This window comes from Colossoma macropomum, unplaced genomic scaffold, assembly GCF_904425465.1.
Source record: "Colossoma macropomum unplaced genomic scaffold, Colossoma_macropomum, whole genome shotgun sequence".
Taxonomy (NCBI): Eukaryota; Metazoa; Chordata; class Actinopteri; order Characiformes; family Serrasalmidae; genus Colossoma; species Colossoma macropomum.
In genome coordinates this window covers 30,906,514-30,927,024 of record NW_023494796.1, presented here as the reverse complement: position 1 = coordinate 30,927,024, position 20,511 = coordinate 30,906,514, and the positions used below count along the sequence as shown (strand labels likewise).

The 20,511-nt window shown below is 41.1% G+C and overlaps 1 protein-coding gene across 3 annotated transcripts in view; it reads right to left on the bottom strand.

The window, feature by feature from the left end:
• The window catches only part of slit1a (slit homolog 1a (Drosophila)), a 147,355-nt gene that overhangs the window by 56,642 nt on the left and 70,202 nt on the right, over positions 1-20,511 (bottom strand). For all 3 annotated transcript variants that reach the window (XM_036583308.1, XM_036583309.1, XM_036583310.1), the window contains exons 5-9: positions 16,868-16,939; positions 13,600-13,671; positions 12,715-12,786; positions 7,249-7,412; positions 955-1,102 (exon numbers count right to left, since the gene is read on the bottom strand). In XM_036583308.1, coding sequence (XP_036439201.1) covers positions 955-1,102; positions 7,249-7,412; positions 12,715-12,786; positions 13,600-13,671; positions 16,868-16,939 — 528 coding nt within the window. The remainder of the gene's footprint in view (positions 1-954; positions 1,103-7,248; positions 7,413-12,714; positions 12,787-13,599; positions 13,672-16,867; positions 16,940-20,511) is intronic.

The following is a 20,511-nucleotide window of genomic DNA, read 5'->3' as shown; positions in this document are numbered from 1 at the left end:
TAACTTTGACAGGGACAGACGCAAAACCTAATTTGTTATGAGGTTCTGTCTTTGCCCTGTCTAGAACCATCTGTCTTTGCCCATTCTCTGTTCTCTCTGCCTTGCCTTTGTTCTAGACGTTTCTGTCTCTTGTACCTTGTTATGCTTGTCTATGTACCGGCTTTTCCAAAAGTCTTGCCTGTCCCTTCTTCTGTCTTCATCCTGCCTCTTTTCTAGAATATTCTGTGTCCAGCCTAGAGGTTCTAGAATTGAGACAGGAAGGAGAAAACTTTTCTAGAACAGAGACAAGATGCCTGATCTAGAATCTCATGTGTCCGAGATGCCTAGAATGCTTCTAGAATGGAGACAACCAGGCATGTTTCCTGCAATTCTCAGCCATGTTCTTGTGCTTCCTAGTTCTTGTGTTTTCTTGATTCCAAGTTCTCCATGTTTGTAGTGTTCCAGTTTTCTGGTCCCTTGACTTGTAGTTCTCTATTTTTGGTGTCTGGTTTTCTGCTGTTCCTTTCCTAAGTGCTTCCAGTATTCTCTGCAATTCTGAGCCATGTTCCAGTATGTTGTAATTCCTGTATTTCCAGAGGTCCATCATTCCTAGATTCTCTGCTGCCCTGTTTCTTTTTTCCCCGAATTACTGTCCTTTTTGGGCTATTTCTCTGATTTCTGGTCATTTTTAAGTGTTAACCCTATCTCCCAGTGTGCTGACACCCACAAAGAACCACCCTAATAAACAGAACTGCATTGTCCCATTTCTGGCTCTCACTTCTGGCTCCATTAATCAGTAAGTCGTTGATCACATTAACAGTGTCAATGCAGCCCCACTAGTGAGGTACTGTAGTTGCTCACTGCTCATCTTCTACACAACTGCTTAATATAGTTCTGCTACAACAGCATAACATAGTTCAACCTTATTAGGGAGGATGAAGATAGACAGTCATTGTCCAGTTAGGTAATACTCACATCTCAGCCATGCTGTTGGGCAGATTGGCTGGGATGGCCGTCAGTCCTTTGCCCCTGCAGTCCACGATGTTATTGCTGCAGGTGCACATGGCCGGACAGGAGCCAGCAGCTAGATTGCATGACTGGGGGCTGGAATTTTCCGAATGACCTGCAAACATAGACAAATATAGACAGAAGGCATTTTAAGGAAGTATATATTATAGTTCTGTAAGATATACAGGTATTTATTACATACACCATTTTTGCCTTTTCCTTGCATTTCTGTGTATTAGAGAACTGACTTGAGCAAACTGACAAGGTCCAGAAGACCTTCAGAACCTTACCCTACCTACTTTACCATTGGTTCACTGAATAGAAAAGTACAAGTCACAATATTAAGAGCGCAGTAGTACTAAAAAGCTTCTGAGGCTTCTTTGATGCTCCTTTTCCCATCACCAGTAAGGTGACAAAGGAAGATGGAACCAACATCTAAAACTTTTTAATTCAAATGTACATCATGACACAAGCAGATTCCTGGCATCGTCCAGCATTGCCCAGATAGAAGAGATTATGGCCATGGGTGAAACTAATTTCCTTTCGTCACAACGGTTTCTACAACAGCTGATTAAAAATATATGCCATTGAATCGTAGATAAGAGTGAAGTGAAGATCCCGACTTGGAGCTTGGTGAGAAGAGAACAACGGAAAGGGAAATGGAAATGTACCACCAGCGCATGCTACTCTGGAGAACGCTTCTGTTGTGATTCCAAGGACGAGTCCCGTCAAATCACCTCTGTTCTCATTCGTTGCATATTAGGGGTGCATTCGTGCAGTTTCTTGATGTGGTTCTGCACCAGCAGGCACTGTTGCACCACCTGAAGGAAGGCTTTGAAACGCGCACATTCAGCGCTTCTCGCGAAAGCCTTATGTCTTACATCTGAAACTGAAGATGCAGCCGATTTGCATAGAGTACAAACGTCTCTCTGCGTTCTCTCCTGATACCTTTCCACTGTCGGCGTCAAAAAAAGGCGACACATCTGATACCCTGTCGACGGTCTAACCCAGAAAACGAATAAAACAGACTTTGAAATGGGCTGATTTGTGCTGCGTTTCGAATCTGGCTCTTTGGAGCCTTTCGGTCAATGAATATTTGATTTGCCCCTCGCGCGCTCTCTCTCTCCCTCCCAGAGTTCTGGTTGCGCCAGCTGCAGGCGGCAAGGCTGCCTGCTGGTTAATTCATAACCAGAGAAACTCATCCGGCAGACAGGGAGAGACTGGAAAGGCGCCCGAGTGGCCCTGGCAGCTGGGAAACTGGGAGAGAACGGAAGGCACCTCAAAAGGCATCAAACCCTGGGACGTCTCTTCAGGAGCAGGAATTATCGGGAGTTCACGGGAGCATGAAAGTGAATTCTGGCTAGTGCTCACCGAGCGCCAGAGATGCATGCAAGTCAGGCACAAACAGATTTGGGTTATTGTACTATGCACATGTTGCTTGGTTCAAAAACCAGGCACATTGGCTGAAGTGTGCGCGACTGTCTGGCTGTTTCTATCAAACACTTTTCCCTGGTGTGTCTGGACCGTATCGACTGGAATTGTACACTAAAGCATTACGCAGCCAAATTCCTGGCACCAGCTCATGGCCCATTGCTTTAATTACAGCCATTTAAATACTTAGTCTATCATAAGAGTTTGCACTTGGCTGATGTGATAGATTAATAATAGAATGTAGATATGGTGCAAAGGAGCCAGTCAGACGTCAAGAAAACAAACAAAAAAGGAGAAATGATAATATACAGCGCCTTTGAGAACTTTGAGATAAGAACTGGTATTTGTTGGGAAGGTCATATGGTTTGGAGACCAATTAGACAGCAGCCTTTGGAGGAGTTGGCAACTTGATTACATCTCAAAACTCCTACAGACTTGTGACTGATTATTATTCGTGGAAAAGATAAATCTAAAAAAAAAATATTTGAAATAGTGTGAAAAGCTAGAAAAACTAAACTTCTCTGCCTGACCAGGACTGTGTGGGCATTTCAGACTGCATAGTGATTGACAGCCGTCTAGCCACAGTAATGTAAACAACCCCAAGGCAGCAGGTACCTTTATAAGCTTTTATTTTCTGGCAGAAGTCGGAATTCGTGTGAGATTTCAGATTACAGAGGTAAAGTTATGTTCAACAGGGAGCGACTATGGTAACCGTGGTGATAAGTGGTACTGACTAACACAAGTAGAGATTTAGCTAATCATCCAAACACCATTAGCTGGGAGGCTATGATAGGCAAGCAGTGTGACCATTTGACGACTAGCCAAACAAGAATTCTGCCTGGCAGCTCAGACATCCAGTCACAGTCTAGAGTGAAGGAACAGCTCTATCAACAAGCTGCTCTCTAAAGCTCAGTGGGACTGATCTTTTATGAGGTAGACAATACAGATACTTTCTTACTTGCATTAATGTCATTGTACTACAGTTAAGGAGTGTTTTTTTCTAGTCTGCTTATAGGCAGCTGGTCAGCAGCCTTTGGTTTGTATGGTGTAGGGCTGGCACTGACAAATTCCGATCAGTTTGAAAGATTACTTGATATCAGTGTCCCACCCAATCCCACCCAACTTAAATCCAACCAGGGTAAAGAACTCTCTTAATTGAAATGGCCTGCATTGCTCTTTATTCGGCAGTCAACAGAGCATTCACACAGGAGCCTTTAGCCCAAAGCATAAACAGATGAATAAAACTGACAAATGAAATATTTGTTTTCCTTCATATTTCCCCTGCAGCGCTAACTATTTCTGCGGAAAGAGATCTCGAGTAGCCGGCCCTGAAGCCCAAAGTGTCTGAGAGTTCCGCTAGCCTCCATCTGAACAACACCATGTGTTCCGCTCACCCCTCCATCCCACCCTAAATCCCACACAGGTGTCCTCTTGTGCACACACATACACACACCTCCTCACAGCAAAGCGGCCAACATGCGTTTATGTGCCAGCGAGTCACTCGGTAATGATCTCTGCACTGAGAGTTCATGTGCTGGTCAGGTCTCTGGTGACATGGTGTAAGTTTGTTTGCGTGTGTGTGTGTATTTGGAGGCTACAGATGAATATTCAACGAAATTCTCAACACAATTTCACAAGGACAGTGATCTACAACGATATAGTGAGGCTGTTTCATGAAATTGGGAGTGTAATGGGCAACTATGAGATTGGGTGATAATTTCCACACGGAAAGTTTGCATCCTTGTTTATTAATATCAATAAACGCTCACTGCCCTTTTGATGTCCACCTTCCATATACAGTAGAGTGCAAAAGCCTTTATTTAATTTCCATTCAAAATGGCTATTAAGTACAAGTTACTCATTTTTTCAGTGCTTAGTGTGTCCACTCTACCTTTTTTTTTACAGCTTCCTTTCTTTTTCGGAAAGACTCGCTTTCAATTTCTCAAAGAAATCTGCAGGGATATTTTTCCACACCTCCAAAGTTCAGTCTTAGAAATTGAGACAAGTTCAGTCTCAGCAAGAGATGAGCTCTAACTTCACATCTACAAGGTGGACCAACAAGGTAGGAGTGTAAGTGGACAAAAACTCCAGCAGCACTGCTGTGTCTGATCCACTCGCACCAGCACAACACACACTAACACACCACCACCACGTCAGCACTACTTCAGTGCTGAGAAAGACCCACCGCCCAAATAATAACTGCTCTGTGGGGGTCCTGACCATTGAAGAACAGGGTTACAAAGTATGCAGAGAAACAGATGGACTACAGTCTGTAACTGTAGAACCACAAAGTGCTCCTGTATGGTCAGTGGAGCTGATAAAATGAACAGTGATTGTAGATAAAAGCTTTAACTTATTTAATTTCCAGTCAAAATGCCCAGTAATTAGATAGGACAATCCACTTGCTTAAGAAAGTTTAAGGAAAATAAGATGAAAGAAAACAATACTGGAGTTAAAAAAATAATAAAACATACAAAGAAAATGGTGCTAAGAACCATGCATGAACTGGAAGGCCATCAAAACTGTCCCCAGCAAATAAACCATACTTAAAAGCTTTCATTTTTCAGAGGTGGGAGAAAATCAAGCTGATCACTGAATGTGTTTGGGATTATTTGGATTGTGAAAAGCTGAAAATGCAACCAACTTCTAAGACTGAACTTCGGAACAGAACTCAGACTTTTGCATAATGCTCAGCTAACTTGCGCTTAATGGCCATTTTGAATGGAAATGAAATAAACTAGCGGTGGACTTTTGATCCATGCTTATTTCTCCTCTCCGCCATGAGAGAGAGTGGAACCTGAGACGTCAGATGGCGGCCCTAGCTCTCAAACACTCTGCTTCTCATTCATCCTCTGCTGTGTAGCCTACTCATAGCTCCTTTCTCGCTGTCAATGAATAGTTCATGTCCTGTCATGCTGCATGCTTGCGTGAAAATCACAAGGCATGTGAAAAGGGGCCCGGCCCTCTCCTCAGTCCCCAACCTGCGCTGTGCTCCCAAACTCAGCTGCCGTGACTGCCGCTGGGTCATGAATGCGAGGCCTAGTTCTGTCTAAATGTACCTTGTCCTGTTAGGTTGAGAGCAGCGACTGTAACTTCACTGGAGGCCCCAGGGTCTCCAAAGGAGACAAGCATGGTTGCCGATTCTCCAGGAAAAGCTTGCAAACAGCTCGCTGCTTCCTTTGACTGAGGAAGCCTGTCAAAAACATGTACTTTATCTAGAAATGGCAACTTTAACTGTTAAAAAATGAAGAAAAGCAAAGGGAGCTGCTTGGTGGAAAATAGCCTTCTCTGCATTTTATGTTGAAGGCTCCCTTAAAGACACCATTGATGTATCGATACATCAGCTATACTGTGATATTGACAGCTTTTCAGCTTCAGTAACATTTTGAGCAGGGCTGTCAAATTATTAGAATAACTCACATTAATTTGATTAATCATACTAGTTTGTGTGATTAATTGCGATTAATTGCATTTGTCTTATTTGTCTTATTAGCACATGCTCTACAGTGAACAGACTTGAATAGATGCTTTGTAGACACTTAATTTACTTTTAAATTACATTCAACTAAATATCTACTAAATTCAATATAATGTTCTTTAACTCTAAACCTGGCTCTAATCCTAACCTTCACCTCAACCCAAAACCTAAACCCAACCCTCACCCTGGTCCAAATCCTAACCCTAACCCCACCATTGTTTGGAATAAACTCATAGTTGGTTAACAATTTGAACATCTGTAGATAATCTACATGAGACTATAGTGGACAATTAAAATAAAATAAAGTGAGCATTTTTCTACAATTTTTCTTGCACTATTCTATTTATTTGCCAAGTTTAATCACAAAAAGAACAATAAAAATTAATAATAATAATAATAATAATAATAATAATAATTCCTGTTGATGCCCACAACTACTGGTCCATTCTTTCTGTAGCTACCAGTATCCATGCATTTTGAGGGTTGTTGGACCTCAGTAAGACAGATTCAGAGGAGCTATGTGGTTCCAGAAACCATCAAACCCAATTTGGAGCCCCTGGAGCACATCTGCTGTTATGGTTAGAGATGACCTTGCAGACCACAATGGTTCTCTGCGGCCTCATCATACATCTCTGGTGATAAAACCAGAGCAAGACGGGCACCCACACCCCGGCCTCCTCGGGGGAACACAAACACACCACCTGGATCTCCATTAACCCTGCAGAATCTGGCAGAGAATCAGGCACATTTTACCACTGGTTTTTAGCTCTTGGCAATCCCACCAGCTGTCTCCAGTGTGTGTAGGGATGTGGATATGTAACGCTAGCATAATTGTTGGGACAGTTAGTCAAAAAAAAAGTAATCCATAACAGATTACTGATTACTTCTCCCAAAATGTAATGAAGATTACTTTACTGATTAATTTTACTTTACTTCTGTGTTACTCTCCACAGATCTGTACCAACTGAAAAGTGCAGGAACTAAATTTTTCCCCAAGTCATCTTGGACCATTCTGTACATAAAAATGGAGATACAAGGTTTTGTCCAGTGATGGTTGTGAGTCATTTGGAGCCAAAAGTTCATAGTATAGCTAGCCTATCATTTATGCTCATACAAGACTAAGACAGTAAACGAGGGTTACCCGAATCTCATATGAAAGATTTGCGACTGACTGACCGATGTGTAAGAGCTCTAATTAACAGCTACATTCTGAGCTAACTGACTCGTTTGATACCTGAGAACTCAAAACTCAAGACTACACGGTTAACCTGAGGCTTGCGCTCGACTAGCATATTGTGCCTGGCCCCCAAAAACGACAGCTGGGAAGGCGGTGAAGCAAGGTGGGCAATTACCTGAGCAGGTGAACTCGTGTTTCTGGATCTCAGCCACGTTGATCCCGCGGAGCTGGGCCGGGGAGGAGCACTGCGTGAACAGACCGAGGGTGGGCCTCTGACGCAGCCACTGGGACAGCCAGGAGAGGTGGCAGTCGCAGTTCAGGTTATTCGAGTGCAGGCGGCTAGAGAAGGAAAATCCAGACGTAATTAGGGGGTATGGACATAGCAGATGTCACAGGTTCATGTGCAGCTGCGTTTATAAACAGACCGGTATGAGACGACACCCTGGACTCTTCAGCTTAAAAGGAAAATGCACTCATTTTTCAAAACGTCTGCATAATTCAACCCCCAGGATGTAAAGAGAATCATTCAGACTGGTTTGGAAATGGTGCATTGCAGAGGAACAACTCTGATATCTTTATAATGGCATTAATAGGAACCAGGGACCATTTTATTAACTATACATATTGCCTGGTAGTAAGACAGCAGTAAATCAAAATAAGCTTCCCTTATTCATTTTACTGAAAAAAATAAGTTTTTAGGCCACCTATTTGTAACAATTTCATGTGTGAGGAGGCTTCTGGAGGTGGACGTCTGGTTTCTATCACCACCACTGTGAACGATTCTGACTCAGTAAGCTTCTCTAGAACAGAACATTTCACACCAAACCGCTCTGAATGACTGTTTATATCTTAATGATTTCATTATGCAGAAATCTGCCTTTGCATATTTCCCAAATCCTCCTCCTTCTTCGCAGTTCTCTATGTCACGTAACATATTGCAAAATGTGTGCAAAAATCTTGCTGCATTTAAAACATCCTGCATGGTTGTTGCATCCCTAGTATACAATTACTCTATACTAGGGTTTCAGACCTATTGATTATTGCTCCTCTGGCCGAAGTGAAAAATGGAACCATTGCTTTATTTGTTGAAACATGCCTGTTTGCCTCCTACAGTGGTGCCACACTGGTCTCTAGAGCTAGATTTCCCAGACAAATGACTACGAAACGAGACTCTTCTGATGACGTGTCTTGAAGGTGAGAGAAACTTTGGAGTGGTTAGTTTGAAATACGTTCTTCTTCTGCAAGCTGAAAAATGCAGACTAGACAAAAATTCCGTTTGAGTCATTCCCCAGTTGGAGGGGAAACCATGTAACAAAGGTCACAGGGCTTACAAAGATGCTTAAAATTTTAGGCACAGCTCCAAAAGTCGGTATGTACATTTACACAGTTGATCTAAGATTAAATAATACTTTTCCCTTTTTTTATCCTGTTTCATAGTCGCTCTGCATCCGTTTAACAGCATGTTACAAAAACGATTTTCAACATGAGAAACAGGTTTTAATATAAAATAATATTTTTAAGAGGTTAAACTGAAAATTGTATAAAACAGATTCATGTTTGCTTTTTATATCATTAATGTTATAGTACATTTAAAAAATATGTATTTTATTTTACAAATTCATGCGTCACAGAGATTGTGGTCACTGCTGTTATCAGGACTCTTATTTTACATTTGAACACAGTATTTCCAGCTCTATTAAACTGCTTCTTTGGGTCGAGGCTCATCAGAGAGGAAGCATTTTAAGGCATGAGAAGGCGAGTCACACTCGCTCACTATATTTCATTCATTTATTAACAATTTTGTTTATCAGGCAGCTCATAACGTCTATGTGTCACAGGTGTTATACATTTTAATGGTTGGGTCATTAAAATTTTGTCAAAATAATGCCATTAATATCATTTTTATTACTGATTTTAAATATATAAGGACACCTGACCGACAACGAGTCAGCCAGTTTACAAAATCCTCAGTTTTGCCCAGAATGTCACTGGAGTCAGTCACTGGTGTTACACCATATTCATACAACACCTGTAAAATATGTTTGGAATGAAGCTCTCCTTTTAGCATATATGATAATAGGAGATGCTAATGGACATATTAAGATTATTTAGTTTCAGCATGAAAGAAACTGATTTTTTAAAAAGTGTATCCACCTTCATTCTCACTACAAATGGAGAATTAGATGTATTGGACTCTGGCAACGTGTGTGTGGGTGTTGGGGGGGGGGCTGGGGGGTTCCCAATGCTGTGTATATGCTACGTATAATGAATGCTCGGAATTGTAGTGAGAGAACATTGATGGATAAAACACAAAAAGGATATAAAACCATGTATTCTGTCACACTGGTGATGCTGAGGGATGCAACGCCACAGTTAAATACTGAAATGTTGTAGGCCAGAATGCCCCATTGATAAGTGCTAGGATTAGTGTTTGGACTTAAAAGATCTCTAATTTCATAAACTGAATGTAATATCCAGTGAAGAAGCAGCAGAGGAATAACAGGACCACTATTATTACTCATTGTCCTCATATAAGTGGAGAAACAAGCCACTGGTTTTGTCTGGATTTCATTAACTAAAATCATTACAGTCTATTCTTTCCTCAAGACCATCACATCTCGGCAACTTTGATAAAAAACCCAGAACGTTAAATCATATCTATAATCTTGTCTAATGTCCTGTAATCTGGAACTGCGCTTATTTCCCAAATCATAACTCCTAAATGAGCGAAAACCAAAATGCGAGTCAAATTGTGTGCGGTAGCATTTTATTCCCCCACTCTGGCATTTTAGTGAAGCACGCCTTAAGTTGAAGTCGAGCTCGCCTTTATTTCAACACGCTTTCACATTTCGTAAATATATTTAGACAATAGTGTCAGAGGGGGGGTATTTATTTTTGGGGCCGCTCGCTAGGAGTCTTCCAAAGATCAACTGAGGAAATGGTTTCTGGCACCAGTACAAACCCCAGTGTGGCCTATGGCTGCCCACCAAGACTCCGTGGAATGACATAGTGTGTGTCTTCTGGCCTGAAGCATTGTGGGACGGTGGTTTCGCTAGCTGCCGGGCTGCCTGCTGAGTAGACCAAAAAGAAGAACCCCTCTAAGTAAATAAAATGTCATAAAAGTCGGAGGATTAGGGCCCAACGGGACTCTGTTGCTCCAAAAGGAATCTTTCAATCAGCTTTTGTGGCGAGGAAAGTGCCATGAGAAATGTTTTACTGACTGAAATGACTGCAATCTGTCATGGTGAAAAATATTTTCCTTGTCAGCTAAAGAGGACTAAAATGTTTGACATGGAATGTTTGAGAATGTGAAGTGAGTAAGCACACATCAGCAGTGCCTGTACTTAATCTCTTCTGAATGCCTGATTTACAACCTAAATACTGCCTTGAAGATAAGGCCGATTGGAATGCACTTTGTATTGAATGATGGTGTTGTGTACTAGTCCAGTGGTGTGGATCATTACTCACAGGAGTTTCAGTTGCAGCTAAGACCCAAACTATGTAACAGTCCAGGTCGATCTGAAGGTCAAGGTGCTTTGAGTCTCAAGAAAAAATGGGCGATTGCGTTTGTATAACGTATAGAAGCAGCGGCGGACCATGACTATTGAAGCTAGGCCTTCAATTCGAGGCATAAATGTTAAAACTTGGCCAAAACATCACATTAAAAACATCTACGATAATGTTAACATCATAGCATCTCTATGGGATTCTAGTGCTAAACTAACAGCAATTCACCTGAATATTAAACACTGACATTTTCTAGCTTCCTATGTCACTTTGCAATTATATTGATGGTTAATTTAACACGTTAGGACTTCTCTTCAGCTCCTGAAGTTCTGACCAATGGGAGAGCTTGCTTAGCTGTATCTACCTAGATAGCACAGAGAAAAACAATGACTGACTGGTCAACTTTCCACTTGCTGTTTCAAGGCTTCATTTCCAACCAAAACTATTAAAATAGAAGCATGATATAGAGCATGGATTGTTCCCAAAAATCATGAGGGTTCCACACTACTTATAAGCCTAGAGTTACTGTCATTTTGACATACTATTTAAATATATACATGCAATGCTATAAATAACAAGAGTGGTGAGTAGCGAATCACATTTACATTCGATTTGATTTTGCATTGACAGATTTGCATCATTTTTTTTTTATTATTTTGTCACCAAACAATGACAAAATCAAGTCTTCTTCTTTCCACAAAACAGGACTATATGCAAAACACCAGTCTAGTTTTTCAAATTCAAAACATTATCTCCTCTTCTACTTACAAGTAGTGCTGAGTATTGTCCATTTCGTTACTGATTCCTAAATGACACTTTTTCAATATCTTCTTTAAAAATGGGTGTCTGACACTCAAACTGAGCGTATTAACCGAACAACTGTTCTCTAATCAAAAAGTACTGACGTAAATAACATGCATGCAGAATTACCTTGTACCTAATAGACCTTGGAAGCAGCATGCTTTGTTGGCTCACCAACACTGATAAGACCGATTATTTAGATATTGCTATTTAACATCGAATGACATGGAATTAGGCCTGTGATCAGTGACAGATACCACAGCAAAAACCCACAGTGACAATAAAAACTGCAAATTTTCCTGCAGATTGAAAAACAATCAATTATTTATTGATTTATTTCATTCAAAACCATCGCAAGACACTAATATTCCCACACATGAACATACCAGAACTTTTAAACACATTGGGTGATATCTTACATCACATTTGCTGTACCAAAATACAGATGAAAATGTGGCTGTTGAGCTGCACTGGTTGAACATGCTCATGGGGAAGCCTGGGGAGCTCTGTGTGCCATTGCACCAGGCAGATATTATGCCTGTACAAAAAGCCAATTATGGTTATGATGTGCTTTTCTAATACATCCACAGACCACAGCGTCTGGTTTCAGACATCTGAGAAAACAGCTTCAGGTCTCGGGGGAAAAAAAAACAGCTCATGTGAAATGGCCTCAGACAAGCCGTCAAGCCAGGTGGCTGCATAGATCGTAAACAAGTTTTACTGGATGGCCCTAATATGATGTTATTCTAGCTTCAACTCATGTTATAACTGTGTTCGCTCTCATGTCTCCTTCAGAGTTAGGGACCGTCTCAGAATTACCAAAAGAAAAACTGCTGCTATTATTATTATTACACCCACATCCCCCAAACCCCCGCCTCAGTTTGCCTCAATTATTTTACACACGGTTACAGCCCCTCTCCACATTTCTTCCTCTCAGGGTTTCAAATCTTTCCGAGTCTTAAGGCTGAAATCCGAGTCAAAGTCCGAGTCATTGTCGTTGAAGTCAGTCAAGTTGCAAGCCTTTCTCGATTTTCTCGAGTTGAGTCCCAAGTTTTCAAATTTATGACTCGAGTTGGACTCGAGTCCAAGTCATATGACTCAAGTCCTCACCTGCGCTCTCTAGTATTGATGTAATTCGGTCCGTTTCATAAAATTATAAATGTTTTGTTTGAACGTTTAGAATCTGAAATTTTTCAGGCACAAATAAGAAATACTTAACATCAAATGAGATCATGTTTTTGTTATCGCTTGTGGTTTTCCAAGGGTTACAGATGGCGACTATGTGACTTGGGCTTTGGTGTGCACTGGTGTGCTGTATCTGTGCATTACTCACAAGGTCCTCAGCTTGGGCATGTGGTTGAAACTCGACACCGGTATGCCACTGATGTTGTTGTTGTTCAGCGTTCTGTGGAACATCAAGCAGAGAAGGCACAATTAAAACCAGCCATTCGTTCCGCCCAAGGCTCATTCACTGTAACTGACTCAACTCAGACCTTGCCACCCAGACTGCGCATGCTAAGCATGCTGATCTGGGATCAGTTCTCCTTTCCCTCCTACTATCATTCAGGTTCAGACTGGTTTGCACAGTACTGTTCTGGCAGCTTTTCTGCAAGAGCTAAAAGTAGTGCCTCTCCATTCTTCTACCACCTGCCTCTGTCCCTGCCTGTGCACCTCACACCCCTGGAGGGCATGTAACACTCTGTCTCTTACAGATGGAGAGGAATGAGGAGTGGAAGCCGGTCGTTACCCAGCAAATTAAACCCCGGGCAGAAATGTTAAAAGGTGCTCGGATTTTTTGAAATTGCTTTTTTTTGGAAAACGGCTGTTTACAAGGCTTGTGTAGGTTCACGAAGCCTCGTCAATGTCTAGTGGCGACTTCCTAATAGGAAGCAGAAATCTCCTCTGCTGCCCAGGCCTCTGCTGGAGGTCATTTTAATCAACCCATGCCCTGCTCTCTATCGTGCTACACAAACCCACAGCCCTGCTCACACGCACTACGCCGTCTACGCAAGGATGGCCACATTCCAAACTCCTCCTCGGCCTTTTGTCAGATTAATGATCCATGATGAAGATTAAACCTCAACTCTGGGTTAAATAACGGTGAACCTCAGATCTTTTGCTCCCATTATAGTCACTGGTATTATGGGACTCTATTAATTTTATGAGGTGCATTTAGATAATGAGATGGGAGCAGCAGCGGCGAGATGTGTGCACTTACAAAACCTCCAGTCCCCGAAGTGCACGGAAGGCTCCGTCCTCGATACAGCTGATGTGGTTCTTGTCCAGCTGACTGTGGAGTTCAGAAGAAATTTGAAGTAAAAAGAGTGAATCGTTTAAAAGGCAATTCCACAATTCTTTCAAAACCTTCGCATAAATCAATTATTGAGATGTAAACGAAGTCATTCAGAGGGGTTCAATGTGAGACCGTGCCTCATTGGTGGTGAGGGGAACCAGGGGGTCACACAAATACAGCCATTTTACACACTATCCAAAATGACCAGTGAACCTACACACCTTCTAAGTTTATATATAATGTAGAAGATGGCAAAACAGAGGTAAATCTGAAAAAATAGCCTTTGTTTTGGGACATTTTCACCTCACAAAGCCCTGCATGCACCTCTCCACCCACTCCAAACTGCTGTGAAACAATGCCTCAGGAATCAGGCCGCGGATCTGCAGCTATTTCATGTAACAGTTTTCCGCGAGGCACCTTTCAGGGCCCTGACACACAAAACCAAGCTGTTTTGAGCAGTATTTGAAGACTACACACCTAACAAGAAAATATTTAATACTGTTTTGAATAAACATGGATGTGCGAGCGTTCTGAAGGTGCCTTGACACCACAATGTCAACATAGTAGAGTATGGCATACTCACTGGATTTTTTACTGTATTGTATGTAATTCTGAAACATATGCACATTATATTTCACTGCATAACATACAAACATTCACTTTCAAGCAGGCTTTTTAGCCATTTAGCACTGAGGTAGGTTACTTTCACCTTCTCACTCTGGGTTTAGCTTAAACACAAACATTTAAAGCTTGTAAGACACTCAATTTGCATGGACCCTTTTACTGAGTTAGTTGAAACTGGTGTCAACAAAAAAAACTATTTTAAAAATTTAAAAGAATTCTGTTGTGATCTATTTAATCTCAAGGTATTAATTGAGATAGTAATAAGCTAAAAAAACAAATCATCACTTATTGGGTACCTTCTGTTGGGACGGGATCTGTCGCAAACCCTAAATCTCTAAATTTCAAGTCTGAAAATCGGTGCATAAACTTTAAATTGTCAAGACACTTTCTGGAAATGTGTCATTTTTTGTGTTTTGAAAGATGAGATTTTATGTGTCAAAGCCATGTTCGCTAGCCATGCCAGCAATTTTGAGTTCTGCTCAAAATGAGCTAAAATTGTCACTACCGAAACAGTCACCACTGAAACGTTTGGTAAAGCTTCGGGAACTGTCACGATTGTTTTGGTAGTGACAAAATGGAGTGTTCAATCTTTTGTTTTAATAATAAAAAAAACATAATTCAGGCATAATAATCAAGTCATTCAAAGCAGAAGGATTTTAGCCTAATTCTAAAGTCTGATTCTGAAGCAATTTGTTGCATTCATCCACAAATATGTTGTGGTTTGACAGATTTTGCAAGTACATCAGCATGTTGGTCATCAGCTGTAGTGTTTGCAATGTGTTTAAACCCAGATTTTCATTGGTAAAATAAAGGAAAAGATGAGTTGATGAAGCCAATCATTAAATGGCTTTAGTTGCTGCTAGTTCTCCTCTGTCAAATCGCTGTGATTGGGCCCTAAGAGGCATTCAAGGCTTCCCATCACCACCACTGTTAACAATTCTGACACTAAGTTTCTTTAAAACTGAGTATTTCACATTAAAACCCTCTGACTGACTGTTTACATCTTTACAACAATGACGTCCAAATTTGGAAAATTTCTCCTTGTAACGGTCACAAACCTACACACATTTTCAGCTATAAAACAGGATCAATACACATAATCTTAGACACATAATCAGCATGCAGAACATAACAATGAGTGCGACAAGACTGCAGCATGGCCCATTATCTAAAATCCCCTCATTATTCTTATGCCCCTATAATAACAGCCATTCCATAAGCAAGAGGTTATTATGGGTGAGAACTAAGCGCGCTAACTGGTGAAATCAATACCGATATAGTCTTTCTGAATAGTAGGACCACTTTGGGCTTGAATCTGTTCCCAATGAGTCTCTATGATTGCCCAAGTATGAATTAGCCTGTATTGATGCAGTCAGTGCAGAGGCAATTCATCACATATTTGCTTTGTTACAGAAGGTGCTTGAAACTTGAGGGTCTTTAAAAGTTGATAACTTTTTCCAACAATGAACTGTTTTGAAAATGAACATTTCTTTCTATTTATCTATCTATCCCATCAAAAGTTTGATTTTCTAAGTAAAAATAAGTGAACACGTCCTCTACAGGATACAAACCTAAATATGGTATTTTACTGCACATTTTATTTCATAACTTTTGCACAGGCCGCATTTCATGTTGTATTTCTCCTCAATATGTTAAATAATCTGTAATTGTGCATTCAAATTCTTCAGTATTTAGTGTCTTTGTCCACCCTTTCCTTCCACTCTTTTCAGGAGACTCACTTTCAGCTTTTCCAAAGAAATCTGCAGACACGACTCCAAAGATTAGTCTTGCACTTTCTGCTAAATTCCAAATTTAGACCCATCAGTTAATGAAACTACATTCCATATCTCAGATGTCCAGGTTTACTGTTGTTGTGCAAAATGTTCTTTTCTCTGTCTCCTTTTCTCAGTGAGGTTCTTCTTGAACAGCTACACATCCTTTCAGACCCACAGCGCTGAGTCGTCTTCTCACAGTGGAAGGATGGACAGAAACACCTGTGGATGTTTTCAGATCTGAAGCAGCTTGATTTTCTCCTCTCTCTCAAAGATGAAAGCTTCAAGTGCTGTTTATCTGATGGGGGCAGTTTTGGTGTCTACCAGGTATTCCAGGTTGTTGCTAAGAGTCCCATGCTTCTATGAACTTTTCAAAACTCCTGTTTTTTCACAGATTTTCCTTCAATTTGCCCCTTTTTATGCATAATCTTCCATTTAATCTCCTCAAAAATATCTTCTTCAGCCATTTTAGATGCACGTGTGATAGAAATCTAAGGCTGCTAAGCCTTTAGGTGTTTAGGCAGATGCTTGTGTGAATGGTGTCTAAAGGGAAACTATGTCAGTTTTTTGGGAGCTGTTGTTCTGGCAAGTGTGCAGCAGGCCCAAAAAAGCAGAGTGGACAAATGAAATGCTGAACCAATTTGATATTACATCTTATTGTTGTAGGATTCTGTGTATTTTTCTGTTTGATTAAGGTTTCCTAATTCCGGTCCCTGACTTATCGCAGTATATCCATGCATCTGTGTTTCTTTATGGATATATATGTGAACATGGTGAGTGTTTGGAGGTGAACTCACAGGTTCTTGATGTCTGTAGCTCCACGAAAGGCCTTGCGGGGAATAGCCTGGATGAAGTTCTCGCTAAGATCTCTGTAAAGAAGACAGACAGATTGATGTGTTAAGGCTAGACAGGTGGCAAAGTTCCAACAAAGCAACTCTGGAAACTCTGGAACAATCATAATGTTTTTTTACAGGTTTTCAAACATACATAATTAATAGAACAGTACATATATGCTGATTTAATGTCTGTCACCCTTAGAAATATCAATTCCAGCACACCAAGTATACAGAATGCCAATTGTGACTGCTCCAATGTGGGGTCCCATTCAAAGTGAAGAGGTGGACCCATTTAGCTGTTTCTAAAAGCCATTGATGGCACTATTTGTGAAGGGCGTTAGAGAGTGCTGATGGTGAGGGAGGTGGAGAGGGAAGAAGGGAAGAAGAGAGGAAAGTGTACGAACCAAATAAGGTTAATTAGCATGAGCTTTTGTTCAGACGCTCAATGGGGAGCTCGAGACTTTCAGAATACTGCATTTGCTGCACCACCCGCCCGCCCCCATACCCACTACGACAAACAACAGCGTACACACTTTCCCACAGAGCGGATTTTACCTTACTGCATCCTTTTTACCCTGAGCGTTTACCATAATCGATCAAGGACAGACATCGAATGCGGCCAAGCTTCCTATAGCACCTTAACGATCCATCTATGCGCTCATTAAAAGCAGCTTTACAAAATCCTTTACAAAACGCATCACCAGACGCGCTAATCTGACAAAATCCTTGTTCAAACTCCACTAATTAACAAGGCATATGCGAATCAGACGGTGTTTCGACACCAGTCGGAGACTGGCTGGAAAATGGAGAAATTGTTGCCACAGCAAGAGGTACCACCATCACTGGGTGGTTCTCTCTTCATGGTACAACAGCAATTAAAACAAACAGGCGTTGTCAAATATGCACTCAAAGGGTGAATCTGGGCTGTTAATGTGTTGTGTTTGGATAGTTCTTAGGCTTCTGTCCCGTATCAACCAACGAAAGTCAACAACCCGCCCTATAGGCGCGTTGTGGAACATCACTAAGGCAACTCTGCATTTATGTTTTGCTATATGGTTACTATACATGCCACGTCTTGTTGGAGCTTTAAACGGAAGCTTATACAAAAGGTGTGTAGGCCTTAGATAAACTACTGACAATCTATGCATTTATCTTGAAAAGCCTCCCAGTTTTCCTTAAACTGATTTTTTTTCTGCACAGTTAAATCATTATGATGTAAACAAAAGTCATTCAGAGTGGTTTGGTGTGAAATGCTCCGTTTTAGAGAAACTTACCCAGTCAGAACTGTTCACAGTGGTGGTGATAGGAACCAGTCGTTAAAATACCTGACAAAGATCTTTATGAATTTGCTTCCTGAGGCCTGAGACATTGTTTTATGGTTTTGATATATGCCTCTGGACTAAAAAGTGTTCAAATATATTCATAGTGGAGGTTCATGCAGGGTGTTGTAAGGCAAAATGTATATAAGCATTACATATAAATACATGCAGATGAAAGCAAATAAAATGACCATTTGTAGACATGACCTCTGGTTTCTATCAAAACCATTGTAAATTTGGTAAATTCCTTTACAATGGGACCATTTTTACATCTATGTGCTCAGAAACTCTGATTGACTAATGTTTACATCTAAAAGACTGAAATATGCAGGAATTTAGGAAAATAAAATGTCCTCAGGCACATATTCTATAAGAACGGAGAGGTCTCTGGGACCACTGTATATAAAAAAGACTAAGAAATAACAACTGCTGGCCAATTTGTTTGGAATTTCATACTGTAATGACTTGGACTGGGTAACTAAAGGAAATCGACTGTTTTCAGATTTGCACGTAATGAGCATTGGGTACAAAGGCAGACTGTCATTTCCGCCAGTGGAGCTCTGTTGGGTCTCCTGTAGTGCTGATAATTGGCATCGGCTCAACATGTTTTTATAGACTCGTTTTCTTACCACATCACTGATTCTGACTGTTAATTACCCTTCCTTCTCCCTCCCCGAAAGAAGAGAGAGCGAGAGGCCTAGTGCTTGGAACAAGCTTGTGTTGAATCTACTGTGCAAAGCATACGCGCTGCACAAATCAGAGGTAAGGCTAATTCTTTACCGATCTTAGCACACGGCTTTTACAGCCTGTACGTGAGGACAAAACTAAGATTCACACAGACATACTCTGGCAATAAAGCTAGCAGACTGGCAGGCCACATATGCGAGTGAAGCCAGTGGGAAGTGATGGGAAAATGGCTGCAAATCGGCATCCTAAATCCTGTTAGCACGCGTTAAAGCGATCGGCGGCCGTGTACAAAGCTTTCGGAGAGCTGCGAGGGTGTTAGCTTGAGTGGATTACGCGCTGGTGTCACGGGGGGCTAATTGCGTGCCTCGAAACGAGCTAATGAGAAGCCCGAGGATGACAAATGTGGCGTCTTCCTTCCTCTAGCGACTCACTCCTTCCCACTCTCTTCATGCATAATAGAATAATTACTGAGGCTGGGCTTTGTGGATCTGTTGTCTTTGGGGATGTATTGGCGGGACAGGCAGGTTTCCAGTGCCAGAGAAATATTAAATTTAGCAGCTTTCCATTCCTGAACTTACACCGATTCAAAAGGCCAATGAGGCACTGCTGTGGGTGACCATGATTTACTTGATGTCGTTGGCTGTGGATGTTTATCTGGAATGATGATTCGCTGTCTTCTGCTGAAAGCTTCATTAGTACTAAGCAGTGGTGGTCACTTAAACCACAGGATGACTGCAACAGTAAAGAATGAATCCGCTTTAGAAGTTGTAATGAGCAAGCGACAGAGAATTCTCCCAAGACAAGGCACAGTGAGAGGAGTTCGGCATCAGAACTGAGTCATGAACCCTCAGGAATGTCAAAAGCATTTACACATTCTTGCAGGTGTCTTAGGAAACAGCCCAAAACATAAGAGGGACTTTTAATCTTATGTAAAACTCTATTCTATGATCTGGGATTCATGAGTCAGCAGCCTGACTTTGGGATTAGTTTATGGTGCCGCTTGAGTTTCAGGCAACCTTAAACTGCTCCATTGTTGTCTTGCTAACCAGGGATAGTTACTACTAATTACTTCTCTCAAACAGAAATGAGAATACTTTACTTATTACCGCCTGGAATTGTTTTGCAGCATCACATACTGCATTGTTGCTTTGTGACTAGCATGTTAGCCTGTGGCTAGCTTGTTAGCTTAGGCCTAACGTATTATCTTAGAGCTAGAGTGAAGCCATACTGTTAGGGTGTCTTTGTTTTGTTTCAAATCTTGTACTTAAGTTGAAGAAGTCTAATAGACTGAAAACAGAAACATTAATATAAAGCACATTTTCAGCCACTCTTTTCTTTTTTAGCCTCACTGAAAACAGCATCGAATCAGGACCATATTGTATTGAGTCGAATTCTGACTTACACCCCTAAACAATTACTAGCATTATACCAGTTTCATTGTTTAATTTAAAACACAAATTAATGTTTCAAGTCAGCATGCACTCTTTTATTAGATGCTTTAATAGACAGACTGTTTGCTGAGTTTACAGTGGTTGTTTCTAGCCTGAGAATATCACTAATAATACATTTACAATGTACATACTTTCAGCATCCACTCTT